A 25,642-nucleotide genomic window follows, 5' to 3' on the forward strand; every position below is an offset into this window, starting at 1 on the left:
TGAATAAAATCTTTAAATAATAATGTTTAAAATGCACATAAAGGGCTTAAACTGGACCTTCATCCCCTCACTGTGAAGGAAAAGCAAAAGCCTAGAGACTCACAGAGTCCTCAGCCTTTCACTGTAACATGGCCAAACCACCATCAACTGGGAACATCTGCTACAGATTCTTGGTAACCAAGAAAAAGAGACACAACGCAGATTAAGTGACTCATTTTTGTTTGCTATCCATGAAGTCTAATTCCAGTTAAAATAGTATTTTAAGGTAAGCTTTTTTTTAATTGGTACATCAGAGAGGGTAATTCATGTGTTTGCCTGATTAATATCTTACACACAAAGAGTAAAAAATAACAGTCTTCTCCCCCAAATTCTCCTTAATTAAAACCAGTAGCAGGACTTGAATATGGAGAATAAGAGAAGTAATTCTCGAATATTCAAGCTTGAGAAACTGAATGGGTGGAAATTTTTTTTTAAGTTTTTTTTTAAGTTTTTTTTTTTAAGTTTTTTTTTCCCCCCACAGGAATTTTTTTTAAGTTTTAAGGGTATGTCATAAAAATGCAAATTTCATGTATTTTGTTTATAAATTCAATGTAAACAGTATTTCTGATGACTTGATTGTTTTTATTTTATGATATTCTCTGGTATGAAAGTTTTATTTTCATTTTTAACAGTAATCAATATTTCTTAAAATAATGTAGGCATATTATTGGGTTTTTTTCCATTGAAACACCTACACAATTTTCCACAAATACTTGGCAATATTATTTGAAATTTCATAAAAAATTAACTTTTTAATGACACGAAAATTGAAAAACACTTAAAAGACATTTTTCAAAATCTCTTAACTTGGCCGCTCAGTGAAACAGATGCATCTCTCTAGATTTTCTCCTTCCCAATGAGTAACACTAGCTCTATTAGCTGAGCAGATGCTGTCCTTCCTCAGTGAACGTACCGCTTTCCGCCAGGTTTAGCTGGCCAGCAGCTGTGTAAGAAACATGAAGATTTACTGGCTCATGCTCTCAGGATAATTCTCCTAAGACCTCTCATAGCACAGAGAATAAAATTAAGAGCTCCCTAAGAATCAGGCATTGCTGCCTTCCCAAATCCATGTCTTGTTGGGCTCTCCCTCACTCTCTGTGATCCAACATCTCTGTACTGTTTCACTCATGAGAGCAACACCACACTCACTGCCTTAAGGCTGTTCACGTGCTGCCCTTGCTCTCTAAGAGGTTCTTCCCCACACTCTTTATCTGCCCCAGGACTGTCTACCTTCAAACCCTCAGTGTCAATGCCCTGCTCTCAGTAGAGGCTTTCTCAGCATCTCATAAATTTCACCCTCCCCCACCTCTGGTGTTCTTAGCTACAGCCAACTTTTAATCTTCTCATTCACATCATTCATTGCAATTTGTGGTTCCACATATATACTCTTTGCCATTGTTTTTGCCGGATCTGTTATTCGTTTTTGTTTGTTTATTTTTATTTTAATCTGGAGAGTCTAAGAACCTCAGGATGAAAATATTTGTAGGTGTTACTCATACAATTTTTATTTTTTGCTGAATCCAGTGTTTGCCTAGTTTAAGATGGCTGATCTACAACACTATCTCCCAGCATTTTCAATCGACTACATATGAAGGAGTCCAGATAACATAGGGGGAAGTTGGTTTCCTCCCATAGTCTGGTCACATATCAGTACACTCCCTCTACCCCAAGAATAAATCCCTCAATTATTGGTTCCATTCTTATCTACGCAGCCCAAGCCAAAAAAAGATCAGTATTATGTAGTTTCTTTCTATTTTGAGCTCCTCCTATCTGAGGAGTTGGGTCACTAGTTCTATAAACACTTCTAAGGACACCTGGGTGGCTCAGTTATTTGAGCATCTGCCTTCAGCTTGGGTCACAATCTCAGGGTCCTGGGATCGAGCCTTGAATGGAGCTTTTGGTTAAGCAGGGAGTCTGCTTCTCTTTCTCTCTCTGCTCCTCCTCACTGTTCATTCTCTCTCTCTCCCCATCTCTCTCAAATGAGTGGATGAAATCTTAAAAGAAAAAAAAAAACTTCTATTAAACATTCATTTGTTGAATCCTTACTTTGTTAAGGACACAAGGTTTTGAGACCCTGATGTAAAGGGTACGTGGTCTTCAAAATGTTCACAGTCATAATTGAGTACAGAGAGAATGAAACAAACAAACAAAAACTCAGTAAGTTCGATTATCTATTGTGAGCTCCATGATGGTGTATTATGAGAGCTACCCACAAGCGCTCCTATTCCCCAGTATCCTTAGTCAATACCGTATCAGCGGCAGGCTCATGAACCTGGTGTACATTTTATGTCTCTATATCTCATGTTCCCTCTTACAAAACAGGCCAAAGTACAACTTTCCATTTCTCTCCCAACTGATGTCTTACTTTCCCATTTCCATTGCTCAAGAAAATAACCTACGCTTTGTCCTTGGTTCCCTTCTGTCCATCTTCTCCCATACCCAGTGTATGAGTTCTGCTTCCAAGAGACATCTCAACTCAATAACCTCTTTCCTCTGTCACACAGTATAAACCATTTCCTTCCCGCCACCCCCTCCGGGCCGCAACCTTAGAGCCACCACCGTCTTTCCAAAGCTTCCTAAACGGAGTCTTACTGCAGGAATAGTGGCCCTTTAAATACAATCCTTAGACCATATCCGCCTATTTTAAATCCCATAAGGTTTTATACTGCAGTTATGACTAAATCTAAGTTCTTACCATGGTCTACAGACCCTACAGATTCCTACAGATTCTGTCCCCTTCCTACTTTTCTGACTTCATCTCTAAAGTCTCATCTACTCAGTCATCCTGCCACGTTGTTCCTCCTTCAGTTCCTTAAATGGCCATCTTCATGTCTATCCTAGGACACTGGCATTTGTTCTTTTTTCTACATGGAATGCTCTTTCCCCATATATTTCCATGGCTGACTTATTCCCCTCATTCAGAGCTCAGCTCAAGTTCATCATCTACTGAGAGAAACCTTCTTCAGGCATTCTTTGTAAGACAGCATCCCTGTGCCTGTCAATAGCTATTTTCTCTAATTTATACAGATACTGCTTTCAAAAATAATTTTATTTTTTGTTTTATTTTTGGGTTGTGATAAAACATTTTATTTAAAGTTAATTTTAGACTCACATAAAAATTATGAAAATAATATGGATCTTTACCTGTAATAATACCCCTTTCATTAACGTTCACATATTACAAAACCATGATCATTTATTAAAACTCAGAAACTAACCTTAGGAATCTATTCTTAAGTAAACTGAAAGCTCCATTTGGATTTTACTAGTTTTCCAGCAGCATTCTTTTCTGTTTTGGTATTAAATCCAGGCTATCATCATATTGCATTATTCTTCATGTTTCCTTAGTCCTTTCCAATCTGTGACAGTTTTTGCACTCTTTCAAGGCTTTTCATGATTTTGACACTTTGAAAAGTGTTGTTCAGGTATTTTGTAGAATGCTTCTGACTTTGGACTTACATGAATTTTCTCCTGATTATACCAGGGTTATGGCTTTTAGGGAAGAACACCACAAAGGAGAAGAGCATCTTATTGCACATTATTAGTAGAAGCCCAATATCAACATACATTATCAATAGTGATATTAACTTTGGTCACTTGATTAATATAGTGTCTACTATATTTCTCCACTATGAAATCACTGTATTTTCCTTCCTATATACTATTATTTGGAAGCAAGTCACTAAGTACAGCCCACAACCAAAACAAAAGGAATTAGACTACACCTTATAGGTGGGATAGTAGCTATACATATTTGCATTTGTCCTTAAGAAAGCTTTATCTCCTTTCCTCCACCCATTTATTTCTCTAATCATGCCTTGATATAGTAGGGATTCATGGATATTTATTTTATTCTTTGGGTCATATTCAGTTCCTTTATGTATGTTGTCTGAGGCACTCCACTAGAATATGAGTTCCATGAGGTAAGATAACCCATTTGTCTTGCTCATTACCATAACCCGAGGTCATAAAAGAATTCCTGGCAAAGGATAAACATTCAATCCATATTAAAGAACGAAAGATGAAATAATATCAAACACATTTTCATGATCTCTTTTACTCACCATTCTTCATCTCTTAATTGAAAAGAGTGAAGGGGCATGAGGAAACCAATGAATTTTTAACACATTCAATCATCATGTTCAAAGGGAGGAAAGAATCCTAAATAGGTTTAGCTAATTTAAACCAGAAATTTAGCTTCACTCTACAAACAGTGGCAGACCAAGACTCTTCCTGAGATCTGTATTATTTCAACACAACCTATCCAAAGAATGGCCCCAAAACACCAACACAAACAGTTCTGTGATTAACAGCTCATGGATATCACTCATATTTTCTTACCTTGTGCACAATATCCCATACATCCCTGAGTGGGCTGTAGTAAGTACACAAAAAAGTTTCCACAGTTTCTTACAGACACTGGGATTTGAAAAACGCAGCAGTCTTTTGTAGCACTAAATGAAAACTGCCACGTGGCACAAGCCGTCAGTTGCTTGATCTCTCCAGGTGAAGGCAGTGTCTCTGAATCTCTCAGTGATAGCCAGATGGGGGCCTGTGTTCCACAGTGATTCACCTTTTGCAACAGAGAAAACAAAAGTTGAAAATCCAATTTATTTTCACACATAAGTCAACTTTGCATTTTCTTCTAAACAACCTTTAAAATAATAAACTCTTATTTAAAAACTCTAATAACTTGTACCTGTACTGTAACAAGAACTTTACATAGCTACTAAATTTAAAGAATACTAAATTTAAGGTTAATTGTTCATAACTAATACAATCTTATTCCATTTAAATTTATTCTATATTACCTTTGTAATGTAAATAAGACAAATTCAGTATCAGATAACTTACTACCATAGTGATACATTCTAAGATAACATAAGAGAATCTGAAGTCATCTTAATATAGAGCAAAAAGATAAACTCACCTTGGAAATTTCTTCTAAAATTACTGGATGTAGTATATGTAAGATTACTGGGGGGGAGGGAGTATGGGGTAATTGGGTAATGGGCAATAAGAAGGCCACTGAGAGTTATATGGAACTGATGAATCACTAAATTCTACGCTTGAAACTAATAATACAGTATATGTTAACTAAATTGAACTTATATAAAGAATTTTTTAAAAAGAAGTTAATAGGGACTGCCTGGGTGGCTCAGGGGGTTAAGCCTCTGCCTTCGGCTCAGGTCATGATCTCAGGGTCCTGGGATTAAGCACCACCCCGCCAATCAAGCTCTCTGCTGAGAGGAGGGAGGGAGCCTCCTTTCCCCTCTTCCTCTCTGCCTGCCTCTCTGCCTACTTGTGATCTCTGTCTGTCAAATAAATAAGTAAAATCTTAAAAAAAAAAAAAAAAAAAGTTAATGTATAGTTCATGAGGTATCAAAAATGAGGGGAAAAGGAAAGGACTGTTCAAATCCAGTGATGAAACAACTGGTTGGGAATTTGGAAAAGAAAAGTCTCCCTTAAAGCCAATTATCAAAATCATTTCCAGTTGGAAAATGAAAATAAATAGGAAACTAACCCAGGAAAAATAAACTACATATGATTTAGGAACGACCCACGCAGGTACTTGCTAAAAGCATGACCTCAGGCAAGACACTTAGCATCCTTCCTTTTTGTTCCAGGTGGATTGTAGTATGTGCTATGGTAAGGTATAAACATAAGTATGTACACAACATAATTTCTACATAGCAATGACTCAGTTTTTTTTTCAGATTGTTATCCAAATTACAATACTCAATATTATGATTTCTATACTTAAAAACAATGGAAATCATAAAGGAAAAGATTGATAGTTATGTTTAAATAATAATTTTCAAAATATAAGACAAGTAAGAGTTAATAAGAATTGGGGGCCCCTGGGTGGCTCAGTGGGTTAAGCCTCTACCTTCGGCTCAGGTCATGATCTCAGGGTCCTGGTATTGAGCCCCACATCGGGCTTTCTGCTCAGCGAGGAGCCTGCTTCCCTTTCTCTCTCTCTGCCTGCCTCTGTCTCCTTGTGATCTGTCTGTCAAATAAATAAATAAAATCTTTAAAAAAAAAAAAAATTAAATAAGAACTATTTAATAACATTATATTTAGTATATTATTTATTGTCACATTATTTCTTATTTTATTTTAATTATATAATATTATCCACTTAAAAACTGTAAGATCATAGATGGGTAAAAGACACAAACACATAATTCACAAAAGAAATACAGATGTCTAATGAATACATGAAAGTATCCAGTATTTAAAAAGGTATTTTTACCTACCGCTCCTAAAATGAGAGATTAGCATTATTTTTTTTAAGATTATTTATTTATTTGACAGACAGAGATCACAAGTAGGCAGAGAGGCAGGCAGAGAGAAAGGAAGGGAAGCAGGCTCCCCACTGAGCCCAGAGTCTGACCAGGACCCTGGATTCATGACCTGAGCCCAAGGCAGAGGCTTTAACTCACTGAGCCACCCAGGTGCCCCGAGATTAGCATATTTTTAAAAAACAATTATATGTATCAAAAACTTCAAAAAGATATTAACCTTTACTAATTTTAATTATAAAATAATCGTAATACACTAAAATATAAGCGATTTATATGCATGTTTACTAGTTGCAGAATTACTTATAGCAAGAGCCCAAAGGCTCACACATGGCAATGGTTTATATAAATACAGTATATGCATATGACAGAATATTATTTTCAAAATTAATATTAAAGAATTTTCAATAGCATAGGAAAATGCTAATGCTGTAACTACCTGAAAAAAGCATGTTATGCAATTGAACATGTAGCATGAACCTTACAGAACAATATAAAAAGAGGGAATGATAGCAAAATGTTTTTATGGTATTATGACTATGTGGGTATACGATGAATGAATGTTATTCTATTAATAGTCCTTCATTTTCTAAGTTTTCTATAATGTAAATGAATTACTTTAATCATCATAAATAAACATTTTTATTTACACAGACTTGCATTAACCTCTAGAGGTAAAAAAAAAGAAGAAGAAGAAAAAAGTTCTATGGATTCTTCAGGTGGCTCCTCTAAAGCTTTTAATCAAGTAAGGAATGAGAGAGTTGGGGCAGAGAATACTTCTCCCTGGGGCACAGACCCAGTGAAATCAGTTCACTTTTACATTTGTGTGAGGTTCTAGATTCTATTATAATTAGTTCAGCCAAAGAAAGAAAACACAAATATTTAAGGATGTAATGAATTTCCTCAAATTTTACTTCTAAATTCTGAAATTTTTTAGTTTATTACAAACAAATTGTCACAAAAGTGACAAGCAAATAAACAAAAAGGAAAGAATAAGATGACCACAGTGTCACAACTTAAATACTATTAAAATTTGGATATCTTCCCTGAGTATTTTTACCTTACGTTTGAAAGGGAAAATAATTCCTGCTTCTGCATAATTCACAAAATGTGGGTAACAATAAGGAGAATGAAGAGCCCTCATATAGAAGGAGCCTTCTATTTAAGACTGACAAGAACTTGAAGCACTTAGACAACACAGTATTTTACTGTTTGAAAGTTACTTAGAGGTAAGTACAGGAGCCCTGGAGACTGGTGGCCTGTGATCAAAACGTGGCTGTTTGACTAGGTAACCCTAGCAGGGGTGTTTTCGCTTAAGAAACTGTGTGTCCTGTGTTCTATGATGGAAATAAGGATAACAGACTTTATTCTAGGGTTGTAAAAACTACATAAGATAGTGTAGGTAAAAACCCTTGGTGGACTGCATGAGTATAACATTAGCTATTACTATTATTATTACAACAGGGAACATGGCACAATATTCCTTTGGATTAACTCAATCTTTACACAAAAGTAAAATCATATTCCAGAGAGAGAAATAAAATTGGTTTTAACAAGATTCAATTCTCATATGAAAAAATACATAAGAAAACACACATGTAGTTCTTAGTGAGTTGAAATACCTCAACACATTTGGTTGGCATCTCAGCAGGTCTGTCAAAGATGAGAAACCGATACCATCCGGGAGAGAGAGAATGGTCACATATCAGGTCTTGAGAGGGAGAATGCTGGAGGTGCATTGAGTCAAAATGCACACTTCTGTAAGGACTCTGAAGAAACCGGTGTCCCCCAGGAGAGCACTCCTGAGCTAGGATGGAAAGACAGTGTCTTATGTATGTGTTTTCCTCATTAACACAGTTTATTCCTCAGATAAAACTGTTTCTCCTCCCAAATAAAGCAAAAACCTACAGCTGCACATCATGACCATATAAAATGTCAGGATCTCTTAGTAAGTCAAAGATGACTTGCATTTTCCATAAATGCAATAAACCAATCAATAAACTATAGAATGTATTTTTGAGGTACTTCAATTTGAAGAACTTTATTTTCATTTAATTTGGACAAGCAATACTGCTGCTCACTGTTGAGTTAGGATTTGTTTACTCTTATCATCTGAAGTCACAGACCCTGCAAAGATGCCTCTTGAGAGTAGCCCTCCAGATCTGAATGCCATTATTGACCCTTCATGACACACATCCCTCCCCAGTAGCCATATGCCCCCCACATCCCATCTCTGCCAAGTCCTGGAAGGCAACGAATTAAGCTTTTAAGGCCAAGCTAATTTTTGCAAAATGCCCTCCTACTGAAATTTCCTGCATTCTTGAGTACAGGAAAGAATTTAGTTTTCAGTTTTTTTCCTTTTTCTTTTTTGTAAGATAAAGTATCGAAGTCCCTTTTTATTACCAGGCACAAGAAAAGGAAAGGGGTGTAGGGGAACGGTTTTGAAGGAGAAACAAGAAAAAACCCTGGAGAAAGGGAGACTGTAGGTTTTTTTTTAGGGAAGACATTTTCTGAGCAGCACTTTACCTGGAGGAAACTTTTTCTGTCAAACCCACAGAGGCAGAACATAAAGCTCCTCTCCTAGCAAGAAGAGAGAAACAGCGGTAGTAATCCTAGAAATATAACTAGAATTATAACTCTTGTTTGAAGTTCCTGTACTCTCAAATGATAGGAAGCATAAAGAACTGTCCTTATTTGAATACTAGAGTTTCTTGTTGATACAGTAGGTATAAAATCTCCAAATATTAGCTATTATGTATGTTGAAGGAAACTACTATAATACTGATAATATCTATAAAATAGAAATGTGAAAGAAAAATTCAATCATTACGAAAGTACCTCACTGTGGGAAAAAATTATCTAACTGAACAAAATCTCTTAGAATTTATTACATAATTTTAAATTACAGAAGTGTTTTTAAATAAAAATCACTTAACTTAGTAAGAGTCCAATAAACTAGAGATATTAACTTATAAGTCAATCTCATAAATGTAGTTTATTAAAACTTATTATAATTTTTTTTTTTGCTTTTTGTTGTTGGCAGAGATCGCAATTGAATTGTACAAAATGTATTGTTCTCCAAGACAAAAGATATTCCCAAAGAAATTTTCATAGTAAAAAAATTTAAGAATGAACACAAAAGGTTTCTCCTCCTTTTATCTCTTGCTCTACCGGTTTTCAACATCCCCAGAAAAGTATAATCCAAAAAATACTATTGACTTTGATGATCTCAAACTGTCAACGTTAGATAAATATTTCATAAAATGTATATGGCTAGAACTCAGGAGACACGCTTCATTTCGTTTAATTTTGAAATAACTCTAAGATCCTATCAGTACCACAACATTGTACCTGGTTAGAAACTAAGAAAATATATAAAAAGAGACTCCTAGTGAGGTTTGCATGAATTATTGAAACATTTTCACTGATCTCTTTCCTGCAAGAATTTTGTCTTGGGAAAAAAGTCACTAACTCTAACTTGATTCTGAAGGGTATTTCTCCTTCTTTAATGCTTCTATAGCGCTCACATTTCCTCTGACTTTGCACTTCGAATAATTGTTTTCGAAATCAAAGCTAAAGATGTAGTAAATGCACTGGCAATCAACAGTGTGCGGAAATGTTGGGGTTTAGAGCAAACATTCAAAAAAGAATTCTTGAGATGTCTTTGGTGCAAAAAGGTGGATTTATTAATGCATGGTGACAGGACCCATGCGCAGAAACAGCTGCACTGAGGTTGTGACCAGTTACATACTTTTAAGTTGGGAGGGGGTTAGGGATAGTGAAGGTCTATAACGAATTTTGGAGGCAAGGTTTCTAGGACCTTGAGGGGGATAGCTATTGTTAGGAAATGGTCATTTATTACTGTCTAGTAAAACCTTAAACCCCTAAAGTGTCTCATGTATATTGGTGGGCCATATGCTTAGGGGATAACTGCTAACATGTATCTTGGGGGGTAGAGACAAAGGAAATTTTCAAAGGAATTTTTTTATGTTAAAGGAGATTTAAAGGACCCTGGAGGTTGGGTTAATATTAATGTAAAATTGCCTTTTGTCCTTAGCAAAGTATTAACATTGAGACAGTTGAGTTCTTAGGGGAAATCACTCGACCTATCTTAAGGACTTGTCAGTGGGCTCTAAGCAATAAGGAAATTTAATTTTTTCCTTTGCCTTTGTTCCCCACATCAAATATTGTAATATTTAAAGGATTATGTAATATTTACAGAGAAAAATTTTAAAATTTATTTATTTTTATATAGTATTTATTTTAGAGGTGAATTCTTAACTCATATAATAGTAACCCATATTTTGTATTGTTCATTTCATATTTTTCCCAAAAAATCTACTTGTCTTTTAAAAATGTTAAAGGTCTCTGCAGAAAATTTTAAAATCTATTAGCAATAAACAAGCCACACTCTTAAAAACCTCATTATAACCTTAACTCTAGAATGCAACATACAGTTAACTAAGTGAGAATTATATCCTTATAATTCCCATCCTATCCCATCCTTGGTTTGGGCTCCCATTTGGAAATTTGGGACTTAGCTCCTCAAATACTAAAAGAAGAGCTCTACAATTAGAGCTCACTCATTAGTCAATTTTATGACATGGATGATGTGCTAAGCTTTCTAGCAAACTACCAGTATAACTTTTCCCTCATATCAAAAGTACATATAAAATATACATTAAAATTGACATTTCTATTTATTCTGTCTTTCCAAAGAGGATTCAAATAAGTTAGATAGTATATAATAGAATCTGTAATATCTGGATTTCAAATACTTTGGGAGAATTTGTCAAGTTATAAATAATAGATACATAATGATACAATATGGAAATGGTTTTCTACTTTTCTTTGTAGATATAAAATGATCTGTACTAGATTGTTTTCTAATTTTAACACAATGGCCAAGATTCCTTAAGATTCATAACTGGTAGACAAACAAATATGTTAGGAAAGTAGATAAATCACTGTTTTGAATATGCTTAATGCCTGAACACAGCTACTTCATTATACTTGAGTTTATAATCATAAACCTTTGGTGTATTGCTCTATGGTAATTTTAAATATTTGTGATTTTTTAAAAATTTTAAGTATTTGTGATTTTTTTAAGGCTTCTGATATTCAAAATTAGACTATGAGTTCTGCAACAAGACAGAAGACTAAAAAGCAATGTCTGGTAGAGTGACTAGTTTGCTTTATCTCTTTACTTTGCCCTCCTTCATATAACAAGAGGCAAAACTGAATGCCTCTTGTGAAGAATACAAATAGACTGAAAGTGTAAGTATGGAAAAATAACATACAATCAGCACCCACAAGAAAACAGTATTGGCCATATTAATATCAGACCAAAAAAATCTTTAAAAATGTTTCTAGAGATAAGGACAGGCATTTTGTAATGATGATAGGTTCAGTCCATGAGGAAGATACTCAGTTATGAATACACACACACATTGAAGGAAAAAAATACCTACTTCAATGTAATAGTTGGGGACTTCAATACTCCACTTTTTTTTTTAAAGATTTTATTTATATATTTGAGAGAGAGTGAGTGGGGTTGGGAGGGAGAAGAGCAGAGGGAGAGGGACAAGCAGACTCTACACTGAGCATGGAGCCTCACACGGCTCCATCTCACAACCCTGGGATCATGACCTGAGCAGAAATCAAGAGCCAGATGCTTAAATGACTAAGCCACCCAGGCATTCCACAATACTCCACTTGCAATATGAATAGAAAAATGGGCAGAAGGTCAACAAAGAAATAGAGCTAGAACAATACTATAAACCAACTTACCCTAACAGGCATCTACAGAACACACCTGCCAACAACAGCAAAGAGAAGTTCCTCTGAAGTATGCATGAAACATTCTTCAGGATAGACAGTAAACTAAACCACAACATAAACCTTAATCAATTTAAAGAAGATAGAAATCGTGGAGGGAGGAGTCAAGATGGCGGAGAAGTAGCAAGCTGAGACTGCTTCAGCTAGCCGGAGATCAGCTAGATAGCTTATCTAAAGATTGCAAACACCTGAAAATCCATCGGCAGATCGAAGAGAAGAAGAACAGCAATTCTGGAAACAGAAAAACAACCACTTTCTGAAAGGTAGGACCGGCGGAGAAGTGAATCCAAAGCGACGGGAAGATAGACCCCGGGGGGAGGGGCCGGCTCCCGGCAAGCGGCGGAGCAACCGCGCACAAAATCAGGACTTTTAAAAGTCTGTTCCGCTGAGGGACATCGCTCCAGAGGCTAAACCGGGGCGAAGCCCACGCGGGGTCAGCGTGGCCTCAGGTCCCGCAGGGTCACAGAAGGATCGGGGGTGTCTGAGTGTCGCAGAGCTTGCGGGTATTGGAACGGGAAAGCCGGCTACAGAGACAGAGCCGACAGTAAGCTCGCAGCTCCGTGTTACCTTGAACCGGTCGCAGGCTCGGTGAGCTCGGAGCGCGGCCGGAGGTCAGGCAGACGGGAGTAACTGGGCGCTGTTCTCTGAGGGCGCACTGAGGAGTGGGGCCCTGGGCTCTCGGCTCCTCCGGGCCGGAGACCAGGAGGCCGCCATTTGTATTCCCGTCCTCTGGAACTCTACGGAAAGCGCTCAGGGAACAAAAGCTCCTGAAAGCAAACCCGAGCGGATTACTCACCCCGGCCCCGGGTAAGGGCGGTGTAATTCCGCCTGGGGCAAAGACACTTGAGAATCACTACAACAGGCCCCTCCCCCAGAAGATCAACAAGAAATCCAGCCGAGACCAAGTTCACCTAACAAGGAGTGCGGTTTCAATACCAAGGAGAGCAGCAGAATTCCAGAGGAGGAGAAAGCCAAGCACGGAACTCATGGCTTTTTTCCTGTGATTTTTTTTTAGTCTTGCAGTTAATTTAATTTTTTCTTTTTCATTTTTTTTTTTTTCTCGCCTTCGGGTAAAATTTTTTTTTTTTTAACTGTTACCTTTTTCTTTTTTAACGATTTTTTACTAGTTTATCTAATATATATATATATTTTTTTACATTTTTCTTAGGTGTTTTCTTTTTAAAAAAAAAAAATTCTTTTCTTTTCTTTTCTTTTTTCTTTTTTTTTTTTTTTCTTTTTTCTTTCTTCCTTTTTGAACCTCTTTTTATCCCCTTTCTCCCCACTCACGATTTTGGATCTCTTCTAATTTGGCTAAAGCATATTTTCCTGGGGTTGTTGCCACCCTTTTAGTATTTTACTTGCCCCTTCATTTACTCTTATCTGGACAAAATGACAAGACGTAAAAATTCACCACAAAAAAAAGAACAAGAGGCAGTACCGAAGGCTAGGGACCTAATCAATACAGACATCGGTAATATGTCAGATCTAGAGTTCAGAATGACAATTCTCAAGGTTCTAGCCGGGCTCGAAAAAGGCATGGAAGATATTAGAGAAACCCTCTCGAGAGATATAAAAGCCCTTTCTGGAGAAATAAAAGAACTAAAATCTAACCAAGTTGAAATCAAAAAAGCTATTAATGAGGTGCAATCAAAAATGGAGGCTCTCACTGCTAGGATAAATGAGGCAGAAGAAAGAATTAGTGATATAGAAGACCAAATGACAGAGAATAAAGAAGCTGATCAAAAGAGGGACAAACAGCTACTGGACCACGAGGGGAGAATTCGAGAAATAAGTGACACCATAAGACGAAACAACATTAGAATAATTGGGATTCCAGAAGAAGAAGAAAGTGAGAGGGGAGCAGAAGGTATACTGGAGAGAATTATTGGGGAGAATTTCCCCAATATGGCAAAGGGAACAAGCATCAAAATTCAGGAGGTTCAGAGAATGCCCCTCAAAATCAATAAGAATAGGCCCACACCCCATCACATAATAGTAAAATTTACAAGTCTCAATGACAAAGAGAAAATCCTGAAAGCAGCCCGGGAAAAGAAGTCTGTAACATACAATGGTAAAAATATTAGATTGGCAGCTGACTTATCCACAGAGACCTGGCAGGCCAGAAAGAGCTGGCATGATATTTTCAGAGCACTAAACGAGAAAAACATGCAGCCAAGAATACTATATCCAGCTAGGCTATCATTGAAAATAGAAGGAGAGATTAAAAGCTTCCAGGACAAACAACAACTGAAAGAATTTGCAAATACCAAACCAGCTCTACAGGAAATATTGAAAGGGGTCCTCTAAGCAAAGAGAGAGCCTACAAGTGGTAGATCAGAAAGGAACAGAGACCATATACAGTAACAGTTACCTTACAGGCAATACAATGGCACTAAATTCATATCTCTCAATAGTTACCCTGAATGTGAATGGGCTAAATGCCCCTGTCAAAAGACACAGGGTATCAGAATGGATAAAAAAACAAAACCCATCTATATGTTGCCTCCAAGAAACACATTTTAAGCCCGAAGACACCTCCAGATTTAAAGTGAGGGGGTGGAAAAGAATTTACCATGCTAATGGACATCAGAAGAAAGCAGGAGTGGCAATCCTTATATCAGATCAATTAGATTTTAAGCCAAAGACTGTAATAAGAGATGAGGAAGGACACTATATCATACTCAAAGGGTCTGTCCAACAAGAAGATTTAACAATTTTAAATATCTATGCCCCCAACGTGGGAGCAGCCAACTATATAAACCAATTAATAACAAAATCAAAGAAACACATAAACAACAATACAATAATAGTAGGGGACTTTAACATTCCCCTCACTGAAATGGACAGGTCATCCAAGCAAAAGATCAGCAAGGAAATAAAGGCCTTAAATGACACACTGGACCAGATGGACATCACAGATATATTCAGAATATTTCATCCCAAAGCAACAGAATACACATTCTTCTCTAGTGCACATGGAACATTCTCCAGAATAGATCACATCCTCGGTCCTAAATCAGGACTCAACCGGTATCAAAAGATTGGGATCATTCCCTGCATATTTTCAGACCACAATGCTCTAAAGCTAGAACTCAACCACAAAAGGAAGTTTGGAAAGAACCCAAATACATGGAGACTAAACAGTATTCTTCTAAAGAATGAATGGGTCAACCGGGAAATTAAAGAAGAATTGAAAAAAATCATGGAAACAAATGATAATGAAAATACAACGGTTCAAAATCTGTGGGACACAACAAAGGCAGTCCTGAGAGGAAAATATATAGCGGTACAAGCCTTTCTCAAGAAACAAGAAAGGTCTCAGGTACACAACCTAACCCTACACCTAAAGGAGCTGGAGAAAGAACAAGAAAGAAACCCTAAGCCCAGCAGGAGAAGAGAAATCATAAAGATCAGAGCAGAAATCAATGAAATAGAAACCAAAAAAACAATAGAACAAATCAACGAAACTAGGAGCTGGTTCTTTGAAAGAATTAATAAAATTGATAAACCCCTGGCCCGACTTATCAAAAAGAAAAGAGAAAAGACCCAAATAAATAAAATCATGAATGAAAGAGGAGAGATCACAACTAACACCAAGGAAATACAAACTATTATAAGAACATACTATGAGCAACTCTACGGCAATAAATTTGACAATCTGGAAGAAATGGATGCATTCCTAGAAACATATAAACTACCACAACTGAACCATGAAGAAATAGAAAGCCTGAACAGACCCATAACCAGTAAGGAGATTGAAACAGTCATTAAAAATCTCCAAACAAACAAAAGCCCAGGGCCAGACGGCTTCCCGGGGGAATTCTACCAAACATTTAAAGAAGAACTAATTCCTATTCTCCTGAAACTGTTCCAAAAAATAGAAATGGAAGGAAAACTTCCAAACTCATTTTATGAGGCCAGCATCACCTTGATCCCAAAACCAGACAAGGATCCCATCAAAAAAGAGAGCTATAGACCGATATCCTTGATGAACACAGATGCGAAAATACTCCACAAAATACTAGCCAATAGGATTCAACAGTACATTAAAAAGATTATTCACCACGACCAAGTGGGATTTATTCCAGGGCTGCAAGGTTGGTTCAACATCCGCAAATCAGTCAATGTGATACAACACATCAATAAAAGAAAGAACAAGAACCATATGATACTCTCAATAGATGCTGAAAAAGCATTTGACAAAGTACAACATCCCTTCCTGATCAAAACTCTTCAAAGTGTAGGGATAGAGGGCACATACCTCAATATCATCAAAGCCATCTATGAAAAACCCACCGCAAATATCATTCTCAATGGAGAAAAACTGAAAGCTTTTCCGCTAAGGTCAGGAACACGGCAGGGATGTCCATTATCACCACTGCTATTCAACATCGTACTAGAGGTCCTAGCCTCAGCAATCAGACAACAAAAGGAAATTAAAGGCATCCAAATCGGCAAAGAAGAAGTCAAATTATCACTCTTCGCAGATGATATGATACTATATGTGGAAAACCCAAAAGACTCCACTCCAAAACTGCTAGAACTTATACAGGAATTCAGTAAAGTGTCAGGATATAAAATCAATGCACAGAAATCAGTTGCATTTCTCTACACCAACAGCAAGACAGAAGAAAGAGATATTAAGGAGTCAATCCCATTTACAATTGCATCCAAAACCATAAGATACCTAGGAATAAACCTAACCAAAGAGACACAGAATCTATACTCAGAAAACTATAAAGTACTCATGAAAGAAATTGAGGAAGACACAAAGAAATGGAAAAATGTTCCATGCTCCTGGATTGGAAGAATAAATATTGTGAAAATGTCTATGCTACCTAAAGCAATCTACACATTTAATGCAATTCCTATCAAAGTACCATCCATCTTTTTCAAAGAAATGGAACAAATAATTCTAAAATTTATATGGAACCAGAAAAGACCTCGAATAGCCAAAGGGATATTGAAAAAGAAAGCCAACGTTGGTGGCATCACAATTCCGGACTTCAAGCTCTATTACAAAGCTGTCATCATCAAGACAGCATGGTACTGGCACAAAAACAGACACATAGATCAATGGAACAGAATAGAGAGCCCAGAAATAGACCCTCAACTCTATGGTCAACTAATCTTCGACAAAGCAGGAAAGAATGTCCAATGGAAAAAAGACAGCCTTTTCAATAAATGGTGCTGGGAAAATTGGACAGCCACATGCAGAAAAATGAAATTGGACCATTTCCTTACACCACACACAAAAATAGACTCAAAATGGATGAAGGACCTCAATGTACGAAAGGAATCCATCAAAATCCTTGAGGAGAACACAGGCAGCAACCTCTTTGACCTCAGCCGCAGCAACATCTTCCTAGGAACAACGCAAAAGGCAAGGGAAGCAAGGGAAAAAATGAACTACTGGGATTTCATCAAGATCAAAAGCTTTTGCACAGCAAAGGAAACAGTTAACAAAATCAAAAGACAACTGACAGAATGGGAGAAGATATTTGCAAACGACATATCAGATAAAGGACTAGTGTCCAGAATCTATAAAGAACTTAGCAAACTCAACACCCAAAGAACAAATAATCCAATCAAGAAATGGGCAGAAGACATGAACAGACATTTCTGCAAAGAAGACATCCAGATGGCGAACAGACACATGAAAAAGTGCTCCATATCACTCGGCATCAGGGAAATACAAATCAAAACCACAATGAGATATCACCTCACACCAGTCAGAATGGCTAAAATCAACAAGTCAGGAAATGACAGATGCTGGCGAGGATGCGGAGAAAGGGGAACCCTCCTACACTGTTGGTGGGAATGCAAGCTGGTGCAGCCACTCTGGAAAACAGCATGGAGGTTCCTCAAAATGTTGAAAATAGAACTGCCCTATGACCCAGCAATTGCACTATTGGGTATTTACCCTAAAGATACAATTGTAGTGATCCAAAGGGACACATGCACCCGAATGTTTATAGCAGCAATGTCCACAATAGCCAAACTATGGAAAGAACCTAGATGTCCATCAACAGATGAATGGATCAAGAAGATGTGGTATATATACACAATGGAATACTATGCAGCCATCAAAAGAAATGAAATCTTGCCATTTGCAACAACATGGATGGAACTAGAGCGTATCATGCTTAGCGAAATAAGTCAAGCAGAGAAAGACAACTATCATATGATCTCCCTGATATGAGGAAGTGGTGATGCAACATGGAGGCTTAAGTGGGTAGAAGAAGAATAAATGAAACAAGATGGGATTGGGAGGGAGACAAACCATAAGTGACTCTTAATCTCACAAAACAAACTGAGGGTTGCCGGGGGGAGGGGGCTTGGGAGAAGGGGGTGGGATTATGGACATTGGGGAGGGTATGTGATTTGGTGAGTGCTGTGAAGTGTGTAAACCTGGTGATTCACAGACCTGGGGATAAAAATATATGTATATAAAAAATATATGTTTATAAAAAATAAAAAATTTAAAAAAAAAAAAAAAAAGATAGAAATCATGAAAAATGTGTTCTCTGACCACAATGGAATGAAATTACAAGTCAACAGCAGAAATAAATTTAAAGAGCTTACAAATATCTGGAAATTAAACAACCTAGATAATTGATGGGTCAAAAAAGAAATTAATAAGGAAATGAGAAAATATACTGAAAAGACTAAAACAAAGATACAGTATACCAAAATCTATGAGATGCTGCTAAATTAGCAGAAAACTTGTAGCTATATATGCCTACATTAGACAAGAGTAAGATCCCAATGTAATACAAGCTAAACTTGCACCTTAACAATGGAGAAAGAAAAGCAGACTGTATCTTAAGGAAGCAGAAGAAAAGAAATTTTAAAGATTAGACAGTAAATTAATAAAATTGAGAACAGAAAAACAATGGAGAAAATCAATGAAACTAAAAGCTGGTTCTTTAAAAAAAATCAACAGAATTGGCAGATCGCTAAAGAGACTGGGAATAAAGAGAGAAGACTCAATTGCCAGAATCCGAAATGAAAAAGGAGACACCACTAAAGATTTTATTAAGAAATATTATTACAGGGACACCTGGGTGGCACAGCAGGTTAAGTTTTGGACTCTTGGTTTTGGCTCAGATCGTAATCTCAGGTTCATGAGTTTGAGCCCTGCATGGGGATTTGTGCTCACCATGGAATCTGCTTAAGACTCTCTCCCTTTCTCTCTCCCCTGCCCATCATCCTGTGCACTCGCTCTCTAGAATAAATAAATATTTTTTTAAAAGGAATATATTATAATAAATTAGATAAATTAAATAAGATTGACAAGTTCCTAAAAAGACATGACAAAACTGACTCAAGTAGAAATAAGCAATCCAAATAGATATGTCATGTAAAAATATTGAGTTAAAAAAAAATAACACACCCATAAAAAAAGGCCAGGCCAGATTCAGATGGCAACAATGCTATATTCTACCAAACACTTAAACAATAATACCAATTCTTCACAAGCACAAACAATATAAAAGGATGGAATATTTTCAGACTCATTCTATGAACCCAGTATTACTGATACAAAAACGAGAAAAAAAGATATCACAAGAAAAGAAGACTGCAGACCAATACATTTTTTTTTTAAGTTTCCATTTATTTATTCAACAGAAAGATCACAAGTAGACAGGCAGGCAGAAAGAGGGGAGGAAGCAGGCTCCCCGCTGAGCAGAGAGCCTGATGCAGAGCTCCATCCCAGGACCCTGGGATCATGACCCAAGCTGAAGGCAGAGGCTTTAACCCACTGAGCCACCCAGATGCCCCCAATACATCTTTTGAATATGGATGCAAACATCCTCAGCAAAATACTAGCAACATGAATCCAGAAATTAGGCAAAGAATTATAAACCATGACCAAGTGGGATTTAAACCAGGTATGTAAGATTGATTTAACTTCCAAAAATGAATTAACATAATACACTAATATTGATAGAATAAAAACATAAAAATTCTCAAGTACTTTCAAAAGACCCAGAAAAATAATTTGAAATATATCTAACCCCCCTTTTTGATATATATACTGAACAAACTAGCAATAGAATAGAACTTACTCAACCTGATAAAGAGAATCTACATACACACACACATACACACACACACCCAAACAGGAAAAAAACAAAAAACTAACATATAAAAAAATCCCCTCCAATTTACATCATACTTGATGAAGTAAGACTGGGTCCTTTCTCACAAGATTAGGAATGCCCACTCTCCCTAATTTTATTCCACATGGTACTTCAGGTTCTAACTAGGACAAATAGGCAAGATAAATAAATAAAAGGTATCCAGATTGGAAAAGAAGAAGTAAAACTATCTCTAGTCACAGATGACATGATTTTTTATGTAAAAATTCCTAAGAAATCCACACACACAAAAGTTATAATTAACACATTTAACAAGGTTTTAGGATGCAAAATCAAGATACAAAACTTAATTATACTCTTATACATGTACAGTGAATAGACTGAAAATGAAAATTTAAAAATCGATTCCACCTACTTAGCCTCAAAAGAACAAAAAACTTAGGGATAAATTGAACAAAAGAAGTCCAAACTTACACTCTAAACATCGCACAATATTGCTGAAAGAAACTGGAGATCTACGTAAATGGAAATACATCCTTGTTCATAGATCAGAAGATTTAATGTTGTTCAGATTGTAATCCTTCCCAAATTAATATCAAATCCCTATCAGAATATCAAGGGACTCCTTTGTAAAAATAGGAAAACTAATTCGAAATTCATATGGAATTTCAAGGGACACAGAATAGCTAAATCAATTTTGAAAAAGAAAAATTAAATAGAAGCAATCATATTTTCCATTTCGTAATTTACTACAAAGCACCTGCAATCAAAACAGCATAGTGTTGATATACGGATAAACACAGACCAATGAATAAAATTGAGAGTCCAGAAATAAACCCACATTTCCATCTAGTTTTCAACTGATTTTCGGCATAGGTGCCAAGGTCATTTAATGGGGAAAGCACAGTCTTTTCAACAGATGGTGCTGGGAAAACTGGATATTCACATGCAAAAGAATAAACTTGGACCCTTATGCTGTACCATATATAAAAATTAACTCAAAATGTATCAAAGACCAAAATACAAGAGCAAAAACTATAAAACTCTTTAAAAACAAAACTGGAGTAAAAAAAAAAAACTGGGGTAAATCTTCATTGGATTTCATTAAAATTAAAACTTCCATGCTTCAAAAGACATTATTAAAGAAGTGAAAAGACAACTCACAGAATGGGGAAAAAATTGCAAATCATGTATCTGGTAAGAGAATTGTATCTATAATACATACATAATTCATACAACTCAACAACAAAAATAACTCATATAACTCAACACAATTAAAAAAACCGTTGAAGTATCAGAGTAATATTTCTTCACAGAAGATATACTAATGTCCAATAAACACATGAAAAGCACTTGCCATCATTAGCCACGAGGGAAATGCAAATTAAACCACAAAGAAATGTCATTTCATACATAACAGGATGGCTAAAATCAAAATCTCAATGTTGACAAGAATGTGGATGAATTAGAACCTTCGTATACTTCTATGGGATGATAGAACAGCACAGCCACTATGGAAAACAATCTGGCTGTTCCTCAAAAAGCTAAACAGAATTATTCCCTGATTCAGTAATTCTACCTCTAGTTATATATATGCCTAAGAGAAATGAAATCATGTGTCCACACAAAAACCTGTACCAGGATGTTCAAAGTAGTATTATTTATAATAGCCCAAAGGTGGAAAAACCCCAAATGTTCATTAACTGATGAATGTACATACAAAATGTGGTAAACAGAGAATGGAAAACTATTCCACTACAAAAAGAGGTGAAGGACTAAATATAGTACAACGTGAATGAACCTTGAAAACATAATGCTAGGTGAAAAAAGTCAGTCACAAAAGACAACATAGTATATGATCCCATTTACATAAAATACACAGAATAGGCAAATCCATAGAACAATATAGGTCTGAGATGGCTTACAGTTGGAAAGGCGAGAGGGTAATGGAAGGAATAGGGGATGGAAAGCTAGAGTACGGTATTTCAAAGTGATAAAAATATTCTAAAACTGATGATAGTGGCTGCATTTTTTTTTAAGATTTTATTTATTTATTCGACAGAGAGAAATCACAAGTAGATGGAGAGGCAGGCAGAGAGAGAGAGAGGGAAGCAGGCTCCCCGCTGAGCAGAGAGCCCGATGCGGGACTCGATCCCAGGACCCTGAGATCATGACCTGAGCCGAAGGCAGCGGCTTAACCACTGAGCCACTCAGGCGCCCCGATAGTGGCTGCATTTTTCTGTGAATATGCTAAAACCCAGATCACTATACACAGTAATAACTATCGCACAGTGTGAGTGAGTGATTTATATGGTATATGAGCTATATTTCAATGATGCTGTTTGAAAAAAAAGAACTCCTATTTACTTCCTATTTTGACTCTATTAAAGATTAAAAAATGACCAACTTTACCAAGATAGGAGTTAAAACCTAGTAAGGTTAATATTTGCCTTCAGTAGAGAGATTATATGGAGGCAAGAAGGGGTTTTGTGATCTATAGTCAACAATGAAGCAGATTCTCTTTATAAATACTGGTCATTTTTCTGGAAATACTTTATCTAACCATAATACATGCACATTTAATATTATTACATGTATGTTTAACTGTTCTTCAAGAACTAGATCTTCAGGAAGATCTAGTACATCTGTAAGCAAACCAAGGAAGGTATAGAAGAATGATACCTTTTTAGGGTATCATTTCAGGAGGGACGCCTGGGTGGCTCAGTTGGTTAAGTGTCTGTCTTCGGCTCAGGTCATGATCCCAGCGTCCTGGGATGGAGTCCCACATCGGGCACCTTGCTTGGCAGGGAGCCTGCTTCTCCCTCTGCCTTCAGCATCCTCTGCTTGTGCTCTATCTCTCTGACAAATAAATAAAAATCTTCAAAAAAAAAAAAAAGGTATCATTTCAGGAAATAATAAATTGGGGTTTAATATTATTTTAAAAATCTTTCCTGAGGGAAAGATCGCTTGTTCTTCCCCCTCCCTTGTTTACAGAGCAAATGTAACTTAGTAAAATACTGAGATTAGCAAGATGAGAAGACAGAATTATACCCTAAGCAATTATAAAAGTTGCCCATAACTTTTTTCGAAGTTGTACAACAGATCAGATTTAGTACTGAAAAATATAAGGAAATTTAAAAGAATAAGTTACCCTTCACTTAATACTTTTATCTGTATATACACAAAAAACAATAAGGAAGACCTAATAAATGTTTTAACTTCACTGAATTCTAAACGGTTTTCTTTTGTCCTGGATTAAAGAGGGGGGTGGCGCTATATTTTCATAGAGATCTCTTACAGCAGGAAGAGGGATTCTAACATAAACTAAAAAGTCATACACAAAACGTAACTTAGTGACTTTTTTTTTTTTTAAGATTTTAATTATTTATTTGAGAGAGAGACCGTGAGAGAGAGCATGAGAGGTGAGAAGGTCAGAGGGAGAAGCAGACTCCCCGCGGCGCTGGGAGCCCGATGCGGGACTCGATCCCACGACTCCAGGATCATGACGCCAGCTGAAGGCAGTCGTCCAACCAACGGAGCCACTCAGGCGCCCCAACTTATTGACTTATAGTGGGGATAAATGTTCACCGATTACTTATTTCCAGCGGTGGGGTGGGACTGGGGCAGAAACCGCGCCGTTTGGAACTGAACTCTTTTCGAATAATTCGGATTCACTTTCCGCAAGGATGCCTGGCAGAGGCAGTACAAGTTCCTTACAGTAAACTAAAGGGACCCAAAGACCAGGGTATCAGCAGGAAACTGGTTAGAGGAAGAGTAACAGTACTGAGGGTACTGAGGGTCTCACAGCGGGAGAAGAGGGGCGACAACCTCCTGAACGCAGGGAGAAAACGGAGAGCTGAAAGGGTGCAAGTTGGCCATTCAAGGATTGCGGTAGGGGACGGCGGAGGCGGTGAGGGACAAATAGCAGATGCCCCCTTCTCCCTCAGGCCGGAGTGTCGTCCCAGGGCTCCCCTCCGCCGGTGCCCTACCTTGCCGACCTTGCCCCGGGGCCAGGAGCAGCAGCGCCAGCGCCCAGAGTCGGCCAAGCATCGTGGCTGCCGCGCGTCGGGTCCAAAGTGTCGCAGAGCCCGGGGCCGCGGGCGCAGGCAGGATGGGGACACCTCAGACCTATCACAGGACTTTCTCGGCCGGTTCTTGCTAACTCCTCAGAGCCGCTGCGTGTTCTTCGCTCTGGGGCGCAGCAGTCCCTCCCAGGAATAGCGTCTTTCGCGCCGCCGCTTTGCGGCTACTTCCCCCTCTGAAGCCACGCCCACCCGGCGGGAAGCCACGCCCACTTTCCCTCCCTGGAGGCCGCGTCTGGCGTTTTGCGGCTGTGGCTCCACCACCTTGTACCTCAGCAGCGGTCGCGTCCAGGGGACAAGCTCACGGGGTATAGCATGGCCCCTCGCGTCTCACTGTTTTAACAAATGCTTTAAGACAACTTGGTCATCCTGGAAATTGTTCAGATGGACCTCCAATAAAAGCAGCCTTGCGGGGTTCTGTTGGAAGGGGCAGTGCCCTTGATTACTCCTATAGACGGATTTTTTTTTTTTTTTTTATATACATATATTTTTATCCCCAGGTCTGTGAATCACCAGGTTTACACACTTCACAGCACTCACCAAATCACATACCCTCCCCAATGTCCATAATCCCACCCCCTTCTCCCCAACCCCCTCCCCCCGGCAACCCTCAGTTTGTTTTGTGAGATTAAGAGTCACTTATGGTTTGTCTCCCTCCCAATCCCATCTTGTTTCATTTATTCTTCTACCCACTTAAGCCTCCATGTTGCATCACCACTTCCTCATATCAGGGAGATCATATGATAGTTGTCTTTCTCTGCTTGACTTATTTCGCTAAGCATGATACGCTCTAGTTCCATCCATGTTGTTGCAAATGGCAAGATTTCATTTCTTTTGATGGCTGCATAGTATTCCATTGTGTATATATACCACATCTTCTTGATCCATTCATCTGTTGATGGACATCTAGGTTCTTTCCATAGTTTGGCTATTGTGGACATTGCTGCTATAAACATTCGGGTGCATGTGTCCCTTTGGATCACTACATTTGTATCTTTAGGGTAAATACCCAATAGTGCAATTGCTGGGTCATAGGGCAGTTCTATTTTCAACATTTTGAGGAACCTCCATGCTGTTTTCCAGAGTGGCTGCACCAGCTTGCATTCCCACCAACAGTGGAGGAGGGTTCCCCTTTCTCCGCATCCTCGCCAGCATCTGTCATTTCCTGACTTGTTGATTTTAGCCATTCTGACTGGTGTGAGGTGATATCTCATTGTGGTTTTGATTTGTATTTCCCTGATGCCGAGTGATATGGAGCACTTTTTCATGTGTC

The 25,642-nt window shown here is 37.6% G+C and overlaps 1 protein-coding gene across 1 annotated transcript in view; it reads right to left on the reverse strand.

Annotated features, from left to right (window-relative positions):
• VWDE (von Willebrand factor D and EGF domains) overlaps positions 1 to 24,537 on the reverse strand; it is a 78,339-nt gene extending 53,802 nt beyond the window's left edge. The window contains exons 1-3 of the mRNA XM_059171246.1: positions 24,277 to 24,537; positions 7,967 to 8,151; positions 4,381 to 4,612 (exon numbers count right to left, since the gene is read on the reverse strand). Coding sequence (XP_059027229.1) covers positions 4,381 to 4,612; positions 7,967 to 8,151; positions 24,277 to 24,337 — 478 coding nt within the window. The 5' untranslated portion in view covers positions 24,338 to 24,537. The remainder of the gene's footprint in view (positions 1 to 4,380; positions 4,613 to 7,966; positions 8,152 to 24,276) is intronic.
• Between the last annotated feature and the right edge of the window lie 1,105 nt (positions 24,538 to 25,642).

This window comes from Mustela lutreola, chromosome 4 (assembly GCF_030435805.1).
Source record: "Mustela lutreola isolate mMusLut2 chromosome 4, mMusLut2.pri, whole genome shotgun sequence".
In the NCBI taxonomy this organism is placed as follows: Eukaryota; Metazoa; Chordata; class Mammalia; order Carnivora; family Mustelidae; genus Mustela; species Mustela lutreola.